The 20,212-nt window shown below is 43.3% G+C and overlaps 1 protein-coding gene across 1 annotated transcript; it reads left to right on the forward strand.

The window, feature by feature from the left end:
• Positions 1 to 9,039: 9,039 nt before the first annotated feature.
• On the forward strand, positions 9,040 to 18,966 carry LOC134459590 (interferon-induced GTP-binding protein Mx-like). Its single transcript, XM_063211941.1, has 11 exons — positions 9,040 to 9,274; positions 10,315 to 10,452; positions 10,631 to 10,785; positions 10,951 to 11,089; positions 11,267 to 11,465; positions 12,431 to 12,509; positions 15,051 to 15,173; positions 16,324 to 16,465; positions 16,549 to 16,710; positions 17,054 to 17,343; positions 18,736 to 18,966. The coding sequence occupies exons 1-11, from the start codon at positions 9,079 to 9,081 to the stop codon at positions 18,964 to 18,966; spliced, it is 1,854 nt and encodes a 617-aa protein (XP_063068011.1). The 5' UTR covers positions 9,040 to 9,078.
• The last annotated feature ends 1,246 nt before the right edge of the window (positions 18,967 to 20,212 follow it).

Here is a 20,212-nt window from a genome sequence, read left to right on the forward strand (position 1 = left end):
CACTTCTCTGCCTTCACGAAAAGAGAGTTCTCCAGCAGGCGGCGCAGGACCAACTGGACGTGGTGCGTGTGTTCTGACAGAGTCTTTGAGAATATTAAAATATCGTCAAGGTACACAAATACGAACGTATTTAGCATGTCCCTGAGGATATCATTCACTAGGGCTTGAAAAACTGCTGGGGCATTGGTGAGGCCGAAGGGCATGACGAGATATTCATAGTGGCCTGTTGGTGTGTTGAACGCTGTCTTCCATTCGTCTCTCTCCCTCACCCGCACCAGATGGTAGGCATTGCGAAGGTCCAGCTTTGAGAATACGGTGGCTCCCTGCAGCAGTTCGAAGGCAGACGAAAGTAAGGGCAGTGGGTAGCGATTCTTAACCGTGATGTCGTTCAGACCCCGGTAATCTATGCATGGACGAAGAGAACCGTCCTTCTTACCGACAAAGAAGAATCCCGCTCCTGCGGGGGAAGAGGACGGTCTGATTATCCCGGCGGCAAGAGAGTCATTAATGTAGTCCTCCATGGCCTTTCTTTCCGGGGCAGACAGTGAATAAAGACGACCCTTGGGAGGTGCTGTGCCAGGCAGGAGATCAATCGCGCAGTCATAGGGTCTGTGTGGGGGTAGAGATGTCGCCTTGGATTTGTTGAACACCTCTTTCAGGCTGTGGTAACAGGCCGGAACATTGGATATGTCGGGGGTAGCGCTAGATATTTCCCGGTGAACGGGCAGGGTGGCCCCCCTTAAACAGGTCTGGTGACAACTCCTTCCCCACTCACGGACTGTTCCGGTCTCCCAGTCGATGTGGGGGTTGTGCTGACGGAGCCACGGGTATCCAAGGATGAGTGGTTGGCCGGGTGAGTGTAGGAGGTGAAACTGGATGGACTCCTGGTGGTTTCCTGACAGCAGGATTGTCACAGGGGCGGAGATGTGAGTGACAGTGCCAAGATGATGCCCATCCAGGGCTCGTGCAGGAATGGGTTGTGTCAGTTGATGATGGTTCACGCCCAGTTGCCGTGCAAGCTCAGGGTCCATGATGTTTGCTTCAGCTCCGGAATCCACAAGGGCAGCCAACGTATGAGTGGTGTCGGAAAGCTGAAGGCGGAGATGAAGCAGGGTTTTTCGGATGGAGGGAGACTGAAGATTTGTTGAGCTCACCCGGATCTCCCTTACACCTGGTGAGCTGCGGCTTTTGCCGGACAAGTGGCGACACGGTGATTTTCACCACCACAGTAGAGGCAAAGGTTGGAGCTTAGACGGCGTCGACGCTCCTCGGGAGTCAGAGAGGCACGGCCAATCTCCATGGGCTCAGGCTGATTGAGTTGGCTTTGGGACTTGACAGGCAGGGGCTGGACAGAGGAGGTATCGACCCGAGTGCGGATGGCAGGTTGACTGAGACGGCCCTTCTCCCTCCTCCGGGTCTGTATACGGCGGTCAATGCGGACGGCAAGGTCAATAGCGGCATCAAGCGTTGAGGGCGGGTCATGGGAAACAAGCTCGTCTTTGATATAGTCCGCCAGGCTGTGGAGGAAGGCTTGCACCAGTGCCTCTGGGTTAAACGAGCTTCGACTGGCCAGGGTACGAAAGTCAATGGAGAAGTCTGCTACTGTCCTATTGCCCTGACGGATGGTGAGCAGAGCTTGTGACGCTTCGGCTGTTGGCGAGCCAAGGTCAAAGACCTTTAACATCTCCTCCTCAAAGGCACTGAAGGAGGCACAGGCTGGGGTTTGTCGGTCGAATTCCGCCGTTCCCCACAACCGAGCTCGACCGGTGAGATGTGTGATGACGTACCCCACCTTGGCTCCCTCTGTTGAGAAAGTCCTGGGCTGTAGTGCGAACTGGATTCGGCAGCTGCTCAAGAATGGTCTTACTTGCTTCTGGTTTCCATCAAAACGTTCTGGGTTCCCAATCTTTGGTTCAGGAGCGTGGGGATCTGGTGGCAGCACTGCCGGGCCTGCAGCATTGGGACCTCCAGCGGAGGGATGAAGGAGTGTCGGTGGTACAGGAACAGAAGGACCAGGGGGGAGTGCAGGTGGAGTAGCCGGGTTTGAGAGTAGTTGCAGGGCTTGGGCTAGCTGTTGTTGCTGCAGTTGGAACTGTTGCTGTTGTAGCTGAAACTGTTGCTGCTGCTGCTGAAGCTGTTGCTGTTGCTGCTGGATCTGTTGTTGCTGCTGCTGAAGCTGTTGCTGTTGCTGCTGGATCTGTTGTTGCTGCTGGTTGACTAGCTGGAGAAGGGAAGCGATGTCGCCAGCCATCCGATTGATGTCTCCCTCAGTGCGTTCCAGTCGCTGTAGGGCAGTCATCTCTGGCTCTTCCTCCATCGTGGTCAGGGAGTGCGCTGGGTCCATGATGGTCAGATCGTTCTGTCACGGACAGAAGAGGACCCAAGAGCGCAAGTTCAAATTCAGAGTTCTTTATTGAGGGGTTCAGGGGGGAAGAGGAGTGAGATGATCGTGAGGTCTTGGGAGGTTCCGGTTCCAGGGGTGCTAGGAGTGCCAGGGGTGTCAGGGGTTCCAGGGGTGCTTGGGGCTCTGGGGTTTTTCCGGGTCCTGTGGGTTACCTGGGCTCCGGGGGTCACCAAATGTCCGGGGGTGTCCAGTCCAAAGTGCTTAGTGTGTGTGTCCCCCAGTGATGGAGCGGCGTATCGGGCTGAGGGTGGTGAAGCGTCTGGGCTCGCTCATCTGGTGGTCGGAGACCTGGGGGAACACACACACAACAGCAATATGAATGGCAGGCAGAAGTACAGATCAGGGCTGGGCAAATATCGTGGTGAGAGACAGAAGGCAGAATCGAGTTACCGGAGGGGCTGAAGATCGGAGGGTAGTCGAGATCCAGAAGGCAGGTCGGGATAGTCGGGGCAGTAGAACAAGGAGGCAGTCAAGAAAGGATCAGAATCACAGACAGGAGTCAGAGCGCAGACAGGCAGGCAGGTTACTGGTCCAGGCATGAAGACGATCTGACAGGGCTTGGCTGAAAAACAGGGCTTGATATACTGGGAGAGGTTAGTGGGGAAATGCAGTGCAGCTGGCAGAGTAATTAGAACAGAGTGAGGCAAGGTGAGGATGGTGAGTGGGAAATGCAGTGCAGCTGGCCAGGTAACAAGAGCAGAGCAGGGCGGAGCCAGGTGGAGCTCGTTAGGCAGAGTAGGGAGAGAGTGAGCAGAGTGGCAGATAATTGAATGCAATGAAGGTTGCTACCAGGGAGAGAGAGTGCTCATGACAAAGTGTTATTTTTTAAAAGTCACTCAACTTAGGCTAAATGTTATGCTTGTGTGACCAGGTGCAAATTCTATGAAGTAACTCATTGGTTTAGAGATGTTTAACAATAACATGTCCAGGCATTTCCTCATGGAATGTCCCGTTTCCAAGCTGCCTGACAAACCGCCCTCCCCACTGAAATGCTATGTCTCATTACATCTCGCTGTTCTCAAATCACCACCTTTGCATGTGGATAACCAAACCCTTTTCTGAAGGTCCAGACTGACCTTGGCTGTTTTGACTGGGTTTGCATGTCAATTTCCACACTCCATTCAGTAGGTAAAACCAAAGCTGACCTGCGGCTCAACTTCATGTTTTTGTCCCATAATAAAGTGAGAGTTCTTGTTGACTTGTACCTGTGTCCACATAAGCAATGTAAAATGAAACAAGAGGATACACAGTCAATATTTAAATACAAAATATAAGTGGGTTAATAATTCTACAGAGCTGGGACTAACCTAATTATCTGTAAATGAAATGCGGGCATGGTGAAGCAGAGGCCTACTGTAGTAGTCTGGCACATGCTTGTTGACAGTGAGCCCCCACCCAGATAGTACAGAGGGAGGCTGCCTTAATAGAGCTTGAAAGTGACGTCACTTCCCCGATTCCATGGGACCTCCACGGCGGGGGTTTTTTTTTTCCGAAAATCGTAGCATGTAATCCAATGGTGGTATTAAAATGCTATTTCGATCCCCTTTGAGTTGTGCCACGAGCTCCATATATGTTGTTTCTAATATTTTTGTTTATTTTTTCGTACGAACCCCCAAACTTGGCAGACCTGCACTGGTTACCTGTCTCATACAGAATCGACTTTAAGATTCTGCTCACAGTATTTAAAGCATTAAATGGACTTGCCCCTAGCTATATCTCAGACATGCTCTCTTTTTATGCCCCTGCTCGAGCTCTCAGGTCCACTGATGCCAAGCTGCTACCCCCACCCCCCCGCAGAAGAAGATCGGCGACGCCGCGTTTGCCTGCTATGCGCCCAAGAGATGGAACGCCCTCCCCATCGAGATCCGATCAGCCACCTCCGTCGACTCCTTCAAGAAGCAGCTGAAGACCCACCTCTTCATCCTTGCCAACTCCTAGCTGCCAAGGCGTCATAGTGTCCCAGCTGCCGCAGCGCCCTTACTACTCGCAAACAGCCCTGGCAGGGGGCTCCCCTTGGTGGCCGCTGGTCTCTGCCTGAGGTTTCTTCCTGACTATAGGGGGTCTTTTTTTCTCAGACCTCACTGAGCTTTTTTTCCCCCTTACAAACTATGAATCAAGCGAAAGGGAGTTTTTCCTCACCCCTGATGCCACCAGGGGCCGCACCTGAGCGCCCAATCTCTGTGTGACTATCTATGACTTATGATAGGCCCAGCCACTATGGACCTTACACATCTAAGCATCCTGGTCCTAACCTACGTTGACCTTATGACTCTACATTCTCTGTCTATCTCTTCTTCCTCTGCCTTCCTGCTTTTTCTGCCTCTCCTCTATACCTCTCCTTTTAAATCTATCTCTAACAATGCTTTTTTTTCCATTTGTTAAGCACTTTGAGTTACATGCCTTGTATGACACAGTGCTATACAAATACAATTATTATTATTATTATTATTATTATTACTTTTTAGAAAGCTGTGTTTCTTCACATTTTTCATGCAGACGGCCTCGGAAAAAAAACGTTGATACTTCTGCATGAATAATCTTTATCTAGCCTCTTAAACAGCATATTTGTAGCCCAGCGCATATAATGACTGAGATCAGAAGATATTTACTCGCTACCATGTTGTTAGATGGTCAGCTTAGGTCCCGTGAAATACGGAACTAAGGGGCGGGACTTTCAAGTTCTATGCCAACACAGGTGGCAGCATTGACGGATAAGGGCCTCCGCACCGGCTCCGACAAAGTGCAGAGCAGAGGTGCATCTTGTCACCAGGCTTGGCAGGCAGCCTCTTGGGGCCCCCAAGCCCCTGGATGGTGAAGAACTTAGACTTAGACTTATGTTTATTGATCCCACAGCTTTCAAATGTTCACTCCTCCTTAGACATTTTGCTGAACCTAGAGTCGCCTCTGGTGCAGAGCACTGCTAAGCAAAAGTTCTAAAAATCTTCAGTGTTCGTGCTAAATAATATATAACCAATGAATTAAATTGCGAAGGTGCACATTTTATCCAATTAATCAAACAGAGAAAGTGCACTTTTGTCTCAACGGTAGTCTTGCACCAAATCTGTTGGGTACAGTTGAGACATAGTAGAATACACACTGTGAATTAATATTTCAAGACAGTTATGTAAAAAAGCAAGATGCCCTGTTGCCTTAATTTGGGAAGTTAACTTAACTCAAGATCTAACTCTACTTGAGGCTTTCTAAAGTTGAGTTAACAATCGTAAGGCAGCAGGGCAATTTACTTTTTTTTTTTTTTACGTCTACCTGGCTACAATGTTTTACAGTTCAGGTGGTAAAGGTGCTTCGGTGGATGTCTCATACGATGAGACGTACCCCATAGAGAGATACCTCTCTCATTCTCCTTCAGAGAACCGGGGACATAGTTTCCCCCAGATATATACCTGTATTTGAATGTAATTAGGACGGAGAGGTAAACAGAAATGTCATTGCCCATTGAACAAGCTTATCCCTTCAAATAATTATCAGCTTATCATAAGTCTAAAAGTAGAACACTTCCAATAAAATTTGTGAATTAAATCTCACCTTTATAGGTACAGGAGATTTGAATATGATTAGATAACTTTGATGTCAGGTTTGTTCTCCTCCTCTTATCATCAGTGGATATGTTGCCTAGTCCCCTTCTTGTCTTACTCCCTCATCCCATCCTTTTTTATCAGTGTATCTGTCGGTAGTCTCAGTGTGTGTTAAGTTAGTATGGCTTACCATACTGTATGCTCCAAACCCTCACTGTCTTCTCCCTCACTCTGTCTATCTTGAATTAGCCTGTAGATCCCGGATCACATCTCACCTCGAAGGGGCTTGAACACTGCCTGGTGTGTGGACAGTGGAGCATGTGAAGCCACTTTAGCCTTTAGTGAAACTAAAATCATGAACATCCAAAACTATCTTGGACTTTACAGTATATTAGCCAAACTATACCTATTCACTAATGTGCCAGGCAGTTGAAAGGAGTTGTTCAGTTAGTTATTTATTTAGAGCCTATTTATTTATTTATTTTTCATTCAAAGGAAATAGATGTGAATGTTTAAAAAAAAAAAATCTGTTACATCTCCTATGATGGCACACATAGTTCGCACAACTCCATAAATTGTTGGGTGTCGTTGGGTGCAAAGTGGTTAGGTTTCATTAAGGCAAAATTTAATTTGCATTTTCAGTTACAAGGAAGAAAGAATAGGCCAATATTTACATATGTCTAGGTCACATATCCTGCATCCACACAATCACTTTTGTTTCTCCTGAAGAGTGGAAGAAATCACAGCAATCACGGCAGACATCACTGTTTGAACGTATCAAGTAGGTGCAATTTAAGATTGAACTCTTTGTCTTTAGTACCGTTCCATTTCTAACAAGTGACGGTTACTGTCTATTTTTATAGGTTAAAAATTTGTAACAGCTTGTTACATCTACCTGTGATTTTTGTCTTTTAGAGTAATTTATGCTAATTTATCTCACTAGAATATGACATAAGAAATAAGTCTGGGAGACTGATAACAGTTGAATATACTTTTACTTTTTTCTAATTCCGCACTCAAATTAGACTAGTAAAAGACACCAAAAAGAATGTTGTTTCAGACACGACACCTACAGTGTTTGTGCTAAATAATATATAACCAATGAATTAAATTGATAAGGTGTGTGCATTTTATCCAATTAATCAAACAAAGAAAGTACACTTTTGCACAAAATCTGTTGGGTACAGTTGAGACATAGTAGAATACACACTGTGAATTAATATTGCAAGACCGTTAAATGTAAAAAAGCAAGATGCCCTGTTGCCTTAATTTGGTAAGTTGACTTAACTCGAGATCTAACTCTACTTGAGGCTTTCTAAAGTTGAGTCAACTTACAATCTTGCTGCCTTAATTTTGTAAGTTAATTTAACTCAAGATTGTAAGTTGACTCAACTTTAGAAAGCCTCAGGTAGAGTTAGATCTCAAGGCAGCAGGACAATTTACTTTTTTTTTTTTTTTACGTCTACCTGGCTACAGTGTTTTACAGTTCAGGTGGTACACCCTTCAAAGCCATGGGTGGCTAATGATTCAGTCACTGCTCGTGACTCGGGAAGTTGAGTACAGAATGCTACATTTGCACATTGATGTAAAAAATAGCCAAAGAAGCATCTCAACTGTTCCCTAAGACCACCACACACATTGATCAAATTTGTAAAATTGTGTTAAATTATATAGTGTAATGAAAGATGTATGATTTTGGAGTACAGACCAATGTTTGCAGGGTGCGATTTGTAGGGGGGGATGGGGGTGGATTGTCCCCTCTTCTGGTTTTGACATTGTCACTTTTTGTAAAATGATTTTAATCATAGTTTAACGTAACTCCATTGATATTGCTTGAAATCTGAAACATATCCCCCCTTCTGGTTTATTATGTAACTTGTATCAAGAAGTTGCCCAGGTTTAAAAAAAAAAAAATGTTGAAGGACCATGCAGTCAAAATCTGAACTGCAAAAACAAATTTTTCCTGATAGCTATACGTAGACCTGCGGTTTGTACTGATTTCGAATTTCCTATGATCAAAGTATTCAGGGGACATGAGATCAAAGTCTGGCTGCTAAAAGGTTGTTGTCTCACCTGTAACCTGTAATCTCAACTGCACTCAGCCTGTTCAGGTTTTGAACTCCCTTGTATTGATGCTCATTTTGCAGTAGGCTACAGTTGCTTATTGTCAACTAAGGTCAACGAAGAAGAATTTGCTGGTCATTCCAAAAGTCAAAACAAAGAATGTAGCTTCTATGCTGCAAAGCTTTGGAACCAGCTTCCAGATGACGTAAAAAAAATGCATCCACTAATGATAGCTTTAAATCTAGACTCAAGACAAAGCTGTTCTCAGAGGCTTTCCCGTATCTTAAATGATATGTCATTCTTATTTTTATTTTTATGTTTATTTTTTACCATATGTTTTATCTTAATGTTTTAAATGTTCTTTGACTCTAATTTCTTTCTTTCTTTCTTTCTTGTTTCCTTTCTTTTTGCATTTGCCTTTTTGTAAAGCACATTGAATTGCACATGTGTATGAAATGCGCTATACTAATAAACTTGCCTTGCCTTGCCTTGTCTGTTCCTTGTTCCCCTTTATGGATGCCACCTGTCTCACCTGCCCTGTTCTCATTGAATGTTACTGATATGTTCTCTCAATGTTTGCCCACCTGTGACCCATTGTGTTCATCCCATAGATTCTACATAGTAACTCTTTGGTTCATCCCTATCATGAGGTCACTTAATATACTGTATTAACCCGTGTGTATTTAAGGCCTATGTCTCCTTTGTTCTGTGTTAATCGTGCCCTATACTTTTGTGAGTATCTATTGTGTGTTCAGTCTTGGCAGTTTTCTGTTTCAGTTTGAGGTTAAAAATGCCCTGAAGCGTCCGGGACATCTCGTCTGTTTTGCATCTGTGCTCTCATCCATAAAACTCCTCACACAGTCTTCCCTCACTTAGATTGACTAATGAGCCCTAAGCGCAAGCATCTTTACAGCGGTACACCCTGTAATGGATAAGCACACTTAGTGGCACACATTAATGAGAGAAAGCTGTTTTCAGTGCCAGCTTTTGATTGTTTTTGATATTGTATTAGGGATTTGAAGATTATCATCACTGTCAACGAGATCATTGTCATTGTCCAAGTCAACGCTAAAAAAAATGGCAAATAGCTGCTACCTTGCCCAGCACTATGAGGATCAGGTGCGTCCTTGCATTGACCTGGTGAACTCCCTGATGTCTCTGGGAGTGGAGCAGGACTTGTCTCTGCCTGCCATCGCTGTCATAGGAGACCAGAGCTCAGGGAAGAGCTCAGTGCTGGAGGCGCTCTCTGGGGTGGCACTGCCCAGGGGCACCGGTAAGACGACGATTTGCATTACTGGTTGAGCAAGTTGCACTTGTGATATTTAAAATGTATACGTTGCTTAATTGTATGTCATGGTTAAGAAATGGGTGTTAAAGCAAAGAAAGCTCCCGCACACTGTTCACATTTGCATGGTTTGATGCAACGTTTCGGTCTACTGACCTTTTGAATTGCTTGAAGAAGGTCAGTAGACCGAAACGTTGCACTAAACCAGGCAAATGTGAACAGTGTGCGGAAGCTTTCTTTGCTTTAACGTTGGTGACCTAGGGGTTCCACTCCTACGCACCTGACCAAGGAGATGTGCAAGAATTCTTCACTTACTAAGAAATGGGTGTTAAAACATGATGGTAAGACGTGAGCAAAGTGATGTCTCACTGTTAGAACTTTTGTGCAGCACATGCCAGAATTTACTAATGATGGTAAAAAAAATCACTGGAAAATATGCATGGACTGTAATTATGCTATCTACTACTACTACTTAATGTATGTGTTCAATAATGGCAAAGGAGAGATGTCAAGGTCAATTACATCAAGTGTTACTGAAGAGTTTCTTGTATTAACAAGGGCGTTAAACCTGCCTATAATGAAATATTTGGCTATGTTTTAAATTCAAAATACATTTAAAGTAAAATGTGAAATTCAGTGCAAAACATGCCAGATTTTTAAACTGAATAGGCCTACTCATGCTTTGTCACATTCCACAAATTGTGTTTTAAAACCATCTCAACACAAGAAAAATTACTCATTCCTTCTGTGTAATGTGGTTTTCAAATACATGTTCTCAAAAGTTAGAAACTGTCTTTGTTGATAAAAATAATCGCTAGTAGTGTGCACCTGCAATATAATGTTGTATCTATTGACGGTTGTACTTTATGTGAGTTCATACTGTCCTCACTGTAGCAGACACTTTTACAGTAATAGACATTTTGAAAAGTAACTTACAAGTGAGGACATGGTCAGGAGCATGAACTATTTGGGAAAATGCAGATTATTTTCACATTTATTCTTGCCTTTGTGAATAAAAAAAAATACAGGCATTGTGACACGCTGCCCACTGGTACTGCAGTTAAAGAGAGACAGCAAAGACGATGCTTGGTCTGGGGTGCTTTCATACGAGGGATACGAAGAGAAACTTGAAGAACCAAAAGAGGTCGGAGATGCAGTCATCAGAGGTCGTATCATTTAGCTGTTTTGTCTAATTGGGAAACATAGTTGATACATTTTTATTTATTAAAAATGTTCAAGAAAGACAGTCAACAAACCTTGGTTCTAGAATTGATCCGAATTGATTTGATTTCTAATCATAGTTTGAATATTTTAAAACATTTTATAATTATTTTCCCCCTACAGCCCAGAATGCTATTGCAGGTGATGGGAAAGACATCAGTGACAAGAAAATCAACCTGGAGATCTATGCCTCCAATGTTCCAGATCTGACTCTCATTGATCTGCCAGGCATTACTAGAGTTGCCATAGGCAACCAGTCCGACAATATTGAAGAAAAGGTCAGAGGGAACAGTTTCATCAGAAAGAGAGAGAGAGAGAGAGAGAGAGAGAGAGAGAGAGAGAGAGAGAGAGAGAGAGAGAGAGACAAATGAGTGAATAAATGCACCATAATTGATCATTCCTCTTCTACAGACACAAAGCTCACACACGTATATTTGTTTTAGATTAAGAAACTGATAGAGGAATACATCAAACAGCAAGAGACCATAATTTTGGTGGTGGTGCCAGCAAATGTTGACATCGCCACCACTGAGGCTCTGCGGATGGCTAAAAGAGTGGACCCTGATGGACAAAGGACTCTGGGTAAAATAGCATTAATAATATACTACTCATCTTGTCAGGCTGTAAAAAAGTAGGCCTATGCTGTTATCTCATCTCATGACTAAATTCATGAAAGTATGTTGTTTAGTACATGCAGAAAGATTACAGTATTGTTTTGAGGTCAAGATTGACACGGCACTGACATCTTCTAATCTGCAGGCATCCTGACGAAGTCAGATTTGGTGGACAAAGGTGCAGAAGAGGTTGTTGTCAAAACTCTCAACAATCATGCCATCAGGCTGGAGAAAGGGTACATGATAGTTAGGTGTCGTGGCCAGAGAGACATCATGGAGGACATGTCTCTGGACATATCTCTTAAGAAAGAGAAGGAGTTTTTCTCAAATCACAAGAACTTCCGGTGGGTAAATTGAAGTTTAAACAGAATTTTACTGCACACCAGAATATTACAACTCGAGGGCTTAGAGCCAGGTGCAAGTGGCATTTTTGACAAAAATAAGTTCTATATTAAATTAAAAAGGTCTTGATGAGCTCTATCTAATTGTACCAAAGAGACATATCAGAACTGAACCTACATTGAATAAAACAACAAAACAACAAAGACCTAACACAGAAGTGGCCATCGGTGTTGGAGGCAAAAGGATGTATCTCCATTCACTCCTATGGCTTAGATAGGCTCAGAAGGCCTATGCTTAAGTGAAGTGCATACAAGTTATAGAATTGCAATTAAACTGCTTTTAAGTACAGTAAATGCTACACTGTTCAAGTGTTTGAAATTAAAAATATGAATATGGAGTAATAAATGAGATTGGAGCACTGAATGGATGCGATAACAGGGGTTTTCAGAGCATTTAATTGTGTACTTGTAGGCTATAGGATGGAAATGACCAGGGTATATTGCATTTACACTAAATTGAGAAGTGGAGGTACTGACACATCAGAATGTCTTTGTTGTATACAGTATTTGAAATAAAAGGAAGAAATCATGACTTATTCATCACATTGTTTTTAACCAAGAATGAGCAGATACGTCCTTTTCCCTCTCTTAACATTCAAAATGTTTGGTGCCCAAAAGGCGTATCATGCATTTTTGGCCATATTTTTCAGTATTTTTAGCAATTTTCAAGATTTTATAATATGTTCAGTATGTCAATATGACATCATATTTTTAATTCATGACTGCCTCATTTAAGTATGTTCATGGCTATGATGTTGTGGTTAAAGGTAAATAAATAAAGTTGATTAAAGAGTGGTCAAAATTTTATTTTGGCTCTCCTGTAAAGTTGGTCAAATGCCACTTACTGTACGCCCCTCTGGCTCCAAACCCTATACTGACACAGCCTCACCTACCATTCTAATCCATAGCATTTTCCTGGATGAAAGAAAAGCATCTATTCCTCACCTGTCGGAGAGATTGACCAAGGAACTGGTGTATAACATCAGCGTGAGTACATCTTGAGTTCACAGTTCCAATGAAATTAATTTCAGATGATGTGTAAATAAGTAGAGCGGCTACAAGGCCAATTTGGCAAGAATCGTGCAAATTATGATACAAGCATGAAACTTGGCAGGTATGTGCTTAAGACCAATACAATCAAATCTACCTGATTGGCCACTTGAAATGGCGGCCATTTTCCAAGATGGCTGCCAAAAAAGACCCCAGAAATGGATTTATTGCATAGAATTGACCTAGAAAATTATGATACAAGCATGAAATTCAACATGTATGTGCTTAAGACCAATACGATCAAATCTACCTGATTGGCCACTTGAAATGGTGGCCATTTTCCAAGATGGCTGCCAAAAAAGACCCCAGAAATGGATTTATTGCATAGAATTGACCTAGAAAATTATGATACAAGCATGAAATTAAACATGAATGTGCTTAATAGTGCGATGAGGCAGTCGCCAAGGCTTCCGAGAAATAAACATTTAGGCTATGTCGGGTATAAATATGAAAGATGACACATGCACACATAGGCTACGCCACATGTAGGCCTATGAATAACTTGCAGCCAATAGGCCTACTCAGTTAGCCTATAAAATCACCTGTTAATTGATGGACTAATTTTACAGTAGCCTTATTAAAAGAGAAAGACAAGCACTGCAGTGAGGACGTTCCCAACAAATGCAAGAAGACACATCGCAGATCCAGAAAATATTCAATGTTTAATAGCTGCCAAATAGCCTACTTGAAATAATATTGCTGATGGGCATCCAATTTTGTTGTAGCCTAATTCCAGGATAGTTTCATGAGTCCACTTCATTTTAACCAGCTGCCTCAACAATAGGTTCGCGCCTCAAAATTAAAATCCACGTTTAACTGTCTGCATCTCTGCAATATTTCTGACCGCGTACAACACATGTACTTGCGCTGCATGCCTCTGTGTGCCACCAAAAAGACGCAATGCACCACTTACGGCAACTTTCCATGCTTACGGAAACTTCCACAGCAGCCCTGAAATTCGCGTGGAGATCCGCAGTTTTCCACGCCTAGTCTGTTTTAGTACATCTGACCGTGACCGTGGAAAACAACTTAAGTAGCTTTTTTGTCCGTAAGTGAGCTTCGTACATGAGGCCCCTGCTCTGAACAGATGAGCAGAACGTCAAGATCCACCATTAAGGGTCTCCCAATCTGACGAACTGCTTTTGCTCAATCAGCCTTGTCTTTCAGGGCATCCAAAACATGGAATAGCCTACCCAGTGACCTAAAAAGTATTACTGATTATCAGGCCTTCTCAAGGGGTGTGAAAAAATGGATATTAACCAACCAGTCTTGTCAACACTAATCATATGGTTTTTAATTCAACATATGTCTCATAACTGTATGCCATTTTAATGTGTGTGTGTGTGTGTGTGTGTGTGTGTGTGTGTGTGTGTGTGTGTGTGTGTGTGTGTGTGTGTGTGTGTGTGTGTGTGTGTGTGTGTGTGTGTTGTTTGGGGCTATGAGCCCATGGCCTATGGATGTGCTTATTTGTTCATGTACTGTATTTTATTTTTTGTTTTACCTGTCCAGGGACTGCAGATGGAAATTAGCTATATAGCTATAGTTTGGCACAAGCCATCTTTTTACTTCTGTAAACAATGTCTATTGTGCATGGTCCCTGCTGAACTAAACTAAATAAACTAAACTAAACAACTATTTCAAGGTACTTAAATGTGCGCAGGTAAAGGGAGATATTCTTTTAAGTTCAGTTGACATATCTGAGTTAAGTAGACAGGCATTGGATTTAAGTTAATTTTATAGCCTGATATTCTTCCAAATTTGCTAATAGGTTAAGTACTACTGGAATTGATCTCTCTGGGGTAGATGAATATAATATCATACCCTGCATGAAGAATTAAAGCAAAATGTCTATTTTTTATAACCAATATCAATGCCATATATATCTTAACATGCTCTAATAGCCTATGCAAGGGGGTCAATAGCCAAATTAAATAAGAGGAGACAAAGGGCAGCCTTGACAACAACCTCTAAATAGAACAAATCTTTCAGACAAAGAGACATTCACACACTTGTGCTTTGGGGATCCCTGTAAAGACTCATAATCAACCCCATGAATGATTTGTCAAAATTATATTTCTCCAAGACAGCAAATAATTGGGATCACTCCCCCCTGTCAAATGCCTTCTTGGCGTCCAGTGAGATTAGCAGTGCCTGGTGTTCAGACAGGGAAGAGTAGTTAATGATGAAATTGATGTTATCTGAAGCATATCCTGCTTCAATATTGTTTTAATTCTACAGTCAGACCACCATATTTTTTGTTTCAATAGCCAACAACAACAATGGCTTACAGCAATTACAACTGTGTTGTTCAATTTACCAAATTCCTCCTTTTAAAACACAAGAGACAATAGTTTTAAGGCATTTATTGGGAGCAAGCTTGGGCTTTTTGGTCTTAATCATGAATATCACAATAGTTACATTGCGATGGCATTGTGTGATGGTAAAATCATTGTATGGTTTTCTGTGCTGCACTACCAGAGGTCCCTTCCACTGCTGGAGAAACAGGTGATTGACAAACTGGAGCAGATATCTACACAGCTGAGGATGCTGGGAGATGGAATTCCTGAAGATGAAGCTGGTAGAGTTAAATTCCTCACTCAGGTTGGTTCTTATTTGATTTCCCAACTACAGGAGGTTGATGTGGCACACTGCGCTAATACATTCCCATTCACAGGCAAACTGCACATTAAGATTCCGGCCAATTTCATTTTCTACTTCAGATTTTCTATTTGGTTAGCTGCCGTAAGTCACATTTAAGTGTAGCAAGTATCACCAATGCAACAAAATGGGATCCACTCCGGCCCTCTAAAATTGTGTGACTTTCCCATTGATTGCCATGAATTCTTATCCTGGTGAATCAGTAGCCTGTAAGTAACAGGCTACTGGCACACTGCCCTTTCACGCCTCTCCGCAGGCGTGGTTTAGTCAAAAGATGCTTGAACGTGGTTGGAGCAACCTCATATGAATGACATGACACTTCGACCACTCACGTTGAAGCTTTGTGACGTAGGACGTGTCATCACGTAAGCGCCGCCAGAGACAGTTTAGATTCGGCGCCGCCAGGTAGGGAACCAAAACAGAACAGCTTTTGCCAAACCCGGTTGGGAGAAGAGCAATAACATCTTTGCCACTAAGAAATTCTTCCAAAACCATTCTCTGCTCGTCCTTTAGAAAATCAACTTGAGGTATTTTGGATAACACCGCTGAAATCGCTGCTTCCATCCCGACGCATGATAACTCCTCGCACGCCGCCATTACTGTTGTGATTCAGGGAGGGGGCGGGCACAGCCGAACTACCCTGGGGGAGGGTGTCGCGATAAACGTCATACCCACTGAAATCCCTCCCTACAATCCTGATTCGTCGTGCTGCCCCGGTTATTTCGAAAACGGAGGAGGAGAGCGAATCACTGGTGTACCAGAAGGTTTGTGTAGCCCAGCCCCCTGGGCGTCAACACATAGCTTCTGGTTCACCAGGAAAATGAATTCTATAGTCTCCTAAACCTAAAGGGACATGGCACGCTGCCATAGGATGGAAGCTTAGAAACTTAATACCGGTTATGTTGATTCTGGAAGACCCTCCTTATCCTTCTTATCTATTGTCTCTGGTCCAACCCCATCTCTCCTACTCTCTTCCTGTAAGCTCCTCACTGTCCTGTCAATAAAGGCCCCCATTCCATGGATGAAACATAGAATGTGTCACCTTGAGATAAATAAATTCTACTTATGGTGAATAATTGCTATTATGTTGCAGAAAATTGGTGAATTTAACCAGCTTCTCACAGATGTGGTCAGAGCAGAGGAGGATCTAGAGGATTCTGACACCAGGATTTTTACACAATTTCGCAACTTATTTAGTGTTTGGAAGGCAGAACTTGATGAAAAGGACAAACGATGTAAGTTCTTGTCATGTTTATTATATTTTTCTGTCACTGATCAAATCTGCAGAATTACTGATGGTAGGCCTTCATCTTTTTAGTGAGAAAGAAAATAGATGCAGCGGCCATGAAGGAATATGCCAAAAGTCACAGGGGAAAAGAGCTGCCAGGCTTTCTCAACTACAGGATATTTGAAGACCTTGTCAAGGGACACGTGAAGGAATTGGAGGTCCCAGCATTAGGTCTTCTGCAAAGTTGTAAAGGTAGGTGAAAAATCTTCTTGTTTGCACTTTTTTCAAAGTTATTAACTTTAAAAAAATTACTTCCAAGATCTCATACTGCACTCCATATACATCCAGTGGTGCAGATTTAATGGCATGATGAATCCCAACTAGAGAATTTGCTCATCATTCAAAAACTACTGCACAACAAACAATCCTATAGAATAAAGTATAATTTGAAGCTAATTTAAGAATGTTCACAAATGGACGCGTGTCGATACTCAAAATCACTGTTGTATCAGCACAGACAGTATGTTGATTTGAAATGTACAAAGTAATGGCATTAGTGGGAATGAAACTATGTCCTTTCCTGCATTTTCAAAAGATATCATTTGCGTGAATTTGAGTGAGATCACCACGAGGTTCTTTGAGATGTACCCCTACCTGATGAGGCAAGTCAAGCATAACCTGGAGATCTTGAGGGACCAGGAGTACAAAAGGGCGGAGGAGAAACTGAAGTCCCAGTTTGCCATGGAGAAAATGGTCTACTCGGAAGACGGCCTCTACATTGAGAAGTTCTTAGCCGTCAAATCAGAAACGGAAGCAGACAGGAAGTCAAACGGGAAAGATTCCGATTTTGATGGGACGACTCAACACCTGAGAGCCTACCTTAAAGTATGTCACACCTTTTACATCTACACACCTCCTTTTCTACTTAATCATTCACCCCTATTGTTCTGTGTGATGGTGTAGCCACCGGCTTGTTGATGTAATTGTCTCAAGGACACATTTGACAACATGGAGGCCCAGGTTCAAAGTTGGGCCAACCGACAACTCTACCCTCTGCAGCCCCATAATGTAATAGTCATTGAAAAGTTAACTACTATAGTGCTATACTACTCAGTCCCTCCAGGATTTTGCACTGGGATTTTGTGATTTTTGCGGTCAAAATGTCTGATTTTGTGGCGACATTTTCTCATTTTTTGCAAAGATTTTGCGCCCCTTTCTGGGTTTTTTTGGTAACTGAAAACCACAATCAAACCACAAAGAGAGAGAGATTCATAGACACACTTCCTTTTAATTTTCTGTAGAAATCCCAACACAAATTACATTTACAAAAGTTACATTTGGCCATGGGGGTAATTCAGGTGGAAATATCCCGGATTTTTCACATGATCAAAAAACACCGTCGGTCCAGCTATTTATAGGCTACCCACGTCCCTGTCCGACGAGCCACACCCCCTCTTGAAGAGAGAGACGAGGGTCTTGCTTATCAAGCTACCTGCCAGAAGACGGTATGCCAGATACCACCAAGAATTGAAGTTCCTTGAAAATACGAGCTATCAACCTCGAGCTCCGTAGCGCTTGTGCGCCCACTCTTTTCCTCAGAAACCGTCAGTTCATGCAACGCATAACAGCCTCGGAACAGCGAATCATGCGATTAACCATCACAACCTGTACCAGCACGAAGTTTTGCACGAACAGACAACTTGTGCGACAAAACAACAAGAAGGAACGCATTGCGCTCATTTCATAGTTTTGTTTTCATTGCATTGTTTCTCCACGCTGTAAAACGTGTGCTGAGGGACTTTAGACAGGATCTGTCTTTGCACGCGCGCTGTTGTGAAATGCAGAGTGGAACGCACCGTCCGATCTGTCTCTGTCATCCCGTTGACTGTCAAAATTTGGCCTTTAGAAAATTTCCCGGATTTTGGCTTAAAATATGGGAATTTTCCCGGATTTTGGGAGCTCAAAGTTGACAGGTATGCATGCTGGATGCCAGCTGCCTATAAACTCCACAGAATGTTGAAGGGGACAAAGGGGAAAATTTGCGGGAAAAATGCGGCTTTACAGGAATTACGTGGCATCGTGAAATTATGCGGAATATCATTGAATTTGCATGAATCCACGCGATCGCTGAATCGTGAAAAACTGGAGGCACTGACTACTGTGGCATAACACAGGGTCTTTAGTAGCCTAATGCACTATGACTTGGTCGGTGCCATTCTGGTAACAACATATTTGTGTCTTAACGTGTTAAACATTGGTAATGTATATTTTTCCCAGATCACAACAGATCGCCTAGCCAATCAGGTGCCCCTGATCGTGCTTCATCACATGCTGGACCAGTACATTGGGCAGATGAAGGAGGCCATGATGGGAATTTTAACACACAAGAAGTTTGAGAAGTTTACAGAGGAGAGGTCTGATGTTGCCCAGGAGAGGAGCTATCTCCGGAGCAGAATGGAACGCCTCAAAAAGGCCAGACAAGCTCTCAACAGCTTTGTCGCAGTTTAAATAATTTAAAGGGGTATGCCACTATTTTGGGGCTTAATACAGTTCAGGGTTCTAGCTAGGATGAAATTATAGCGTAGCGGTCGAGGGAGCGAAGCTACCGAGAGGGGGGGTTGGTGCGGAAGGGGGAGTTTTTGACAATTTAAGGTAAAAATAGGCCATTCTAGGGGTACCTAAAAGGTAAATTATCAGTGTTGGGTTGCAGTATAGTAACTACTTTTTTCTGATAAAAGTAGTGTAGGCCTAACGAGTTACTACTAAAGAGATGGTAACGAAACACCGTTGTCTGTGAACTTTTGCGATTGGAGAGATAAATTTGACTCCCTCTCTCGGGCGCAGAAGTGCAAATAGAGATACATTCGGAGGAAGAGAGAGGTGAGTCGCTATGTCCCCTCCTTCTCACAGTTGCACTAGTTTTGAAGACGTTGAGGAGCACTGGTGAACCGTGTGTGCATTTAATAATATGGCATATCAATGTCCGAGTGCTCCGATTCAGAGACAAGTGCAGTTTGTCACATTTTCCGAGCTCGCGCTATTGTAGAACTACAGCTTGCGCGTCCTAAAACCACCTACGACTGGTGCCTGGTGCATTTCACAGGCAAGCCACAGAAGACGTTCATTAGGCCTACTTTTTGCTACGCCTTATTAATTGCGGGGGTTTTTGTAGTTACGCCACATGACAACTGACAAGCTTAGAAAAAAGTGCCTCACCGTTTCGGAGATTTGTCAATCTGCACGTCTTCTTCCGCCTACTTTCTCCTCTCGTTTCGAATAGTGTCAACAATCACTGTAGCCAATTGGAGCCAATTTGGAGCCAATTTTTGGTCCCCTAGGGGAAATTCTTTCTCTGCATTTATCCCATTTGGACTAGTGAATCACAATGAAGTACACACACTAGTCCGTAGCAGTGGGCTGCCTGCTGAGCGGCGCCCGGGGAGCAGTGTGGGGGTTAGGTGCCTTGCTCAAGGGCACTTCAGCCGTGGTCCGGTCGGGCATTGAACTGGGAACCCTTGGGTTGCCAACCCAGTGCTCTAACCACGGAGCCACGGCTACCCCCCCGGCTGCATGTAGCATGCTACACGGATGCATTGACTTTCACCAGCTTAGCGACATGCTCCCTCTTTTAACTTGTCTTAAAGCAAGACAACGCTTCACATGAAAAATAAGACACTTAACCACCTTTATAAACCCCAGCCAACGATTTTAACTGTATTAAGCCCCAAAATAGTGGCATACCCCTTTAAATCAA

Source organism: Engraulis encrasicolus, chromosome 12 (assembly GCF_034702125.1).
Source record: "Engraulis encrasicolus isolate BLACKSEA-1 chromosome 12, IST_EnEncr_1.0, whole genome shotgun sequence".
Taxonomy (NCBI): Eukaryota; Metazoa; Chordata; class Actinopteri; order Clupeiformes; family Engraulidae; genus Engraulis; species Engraulis encrasicolus.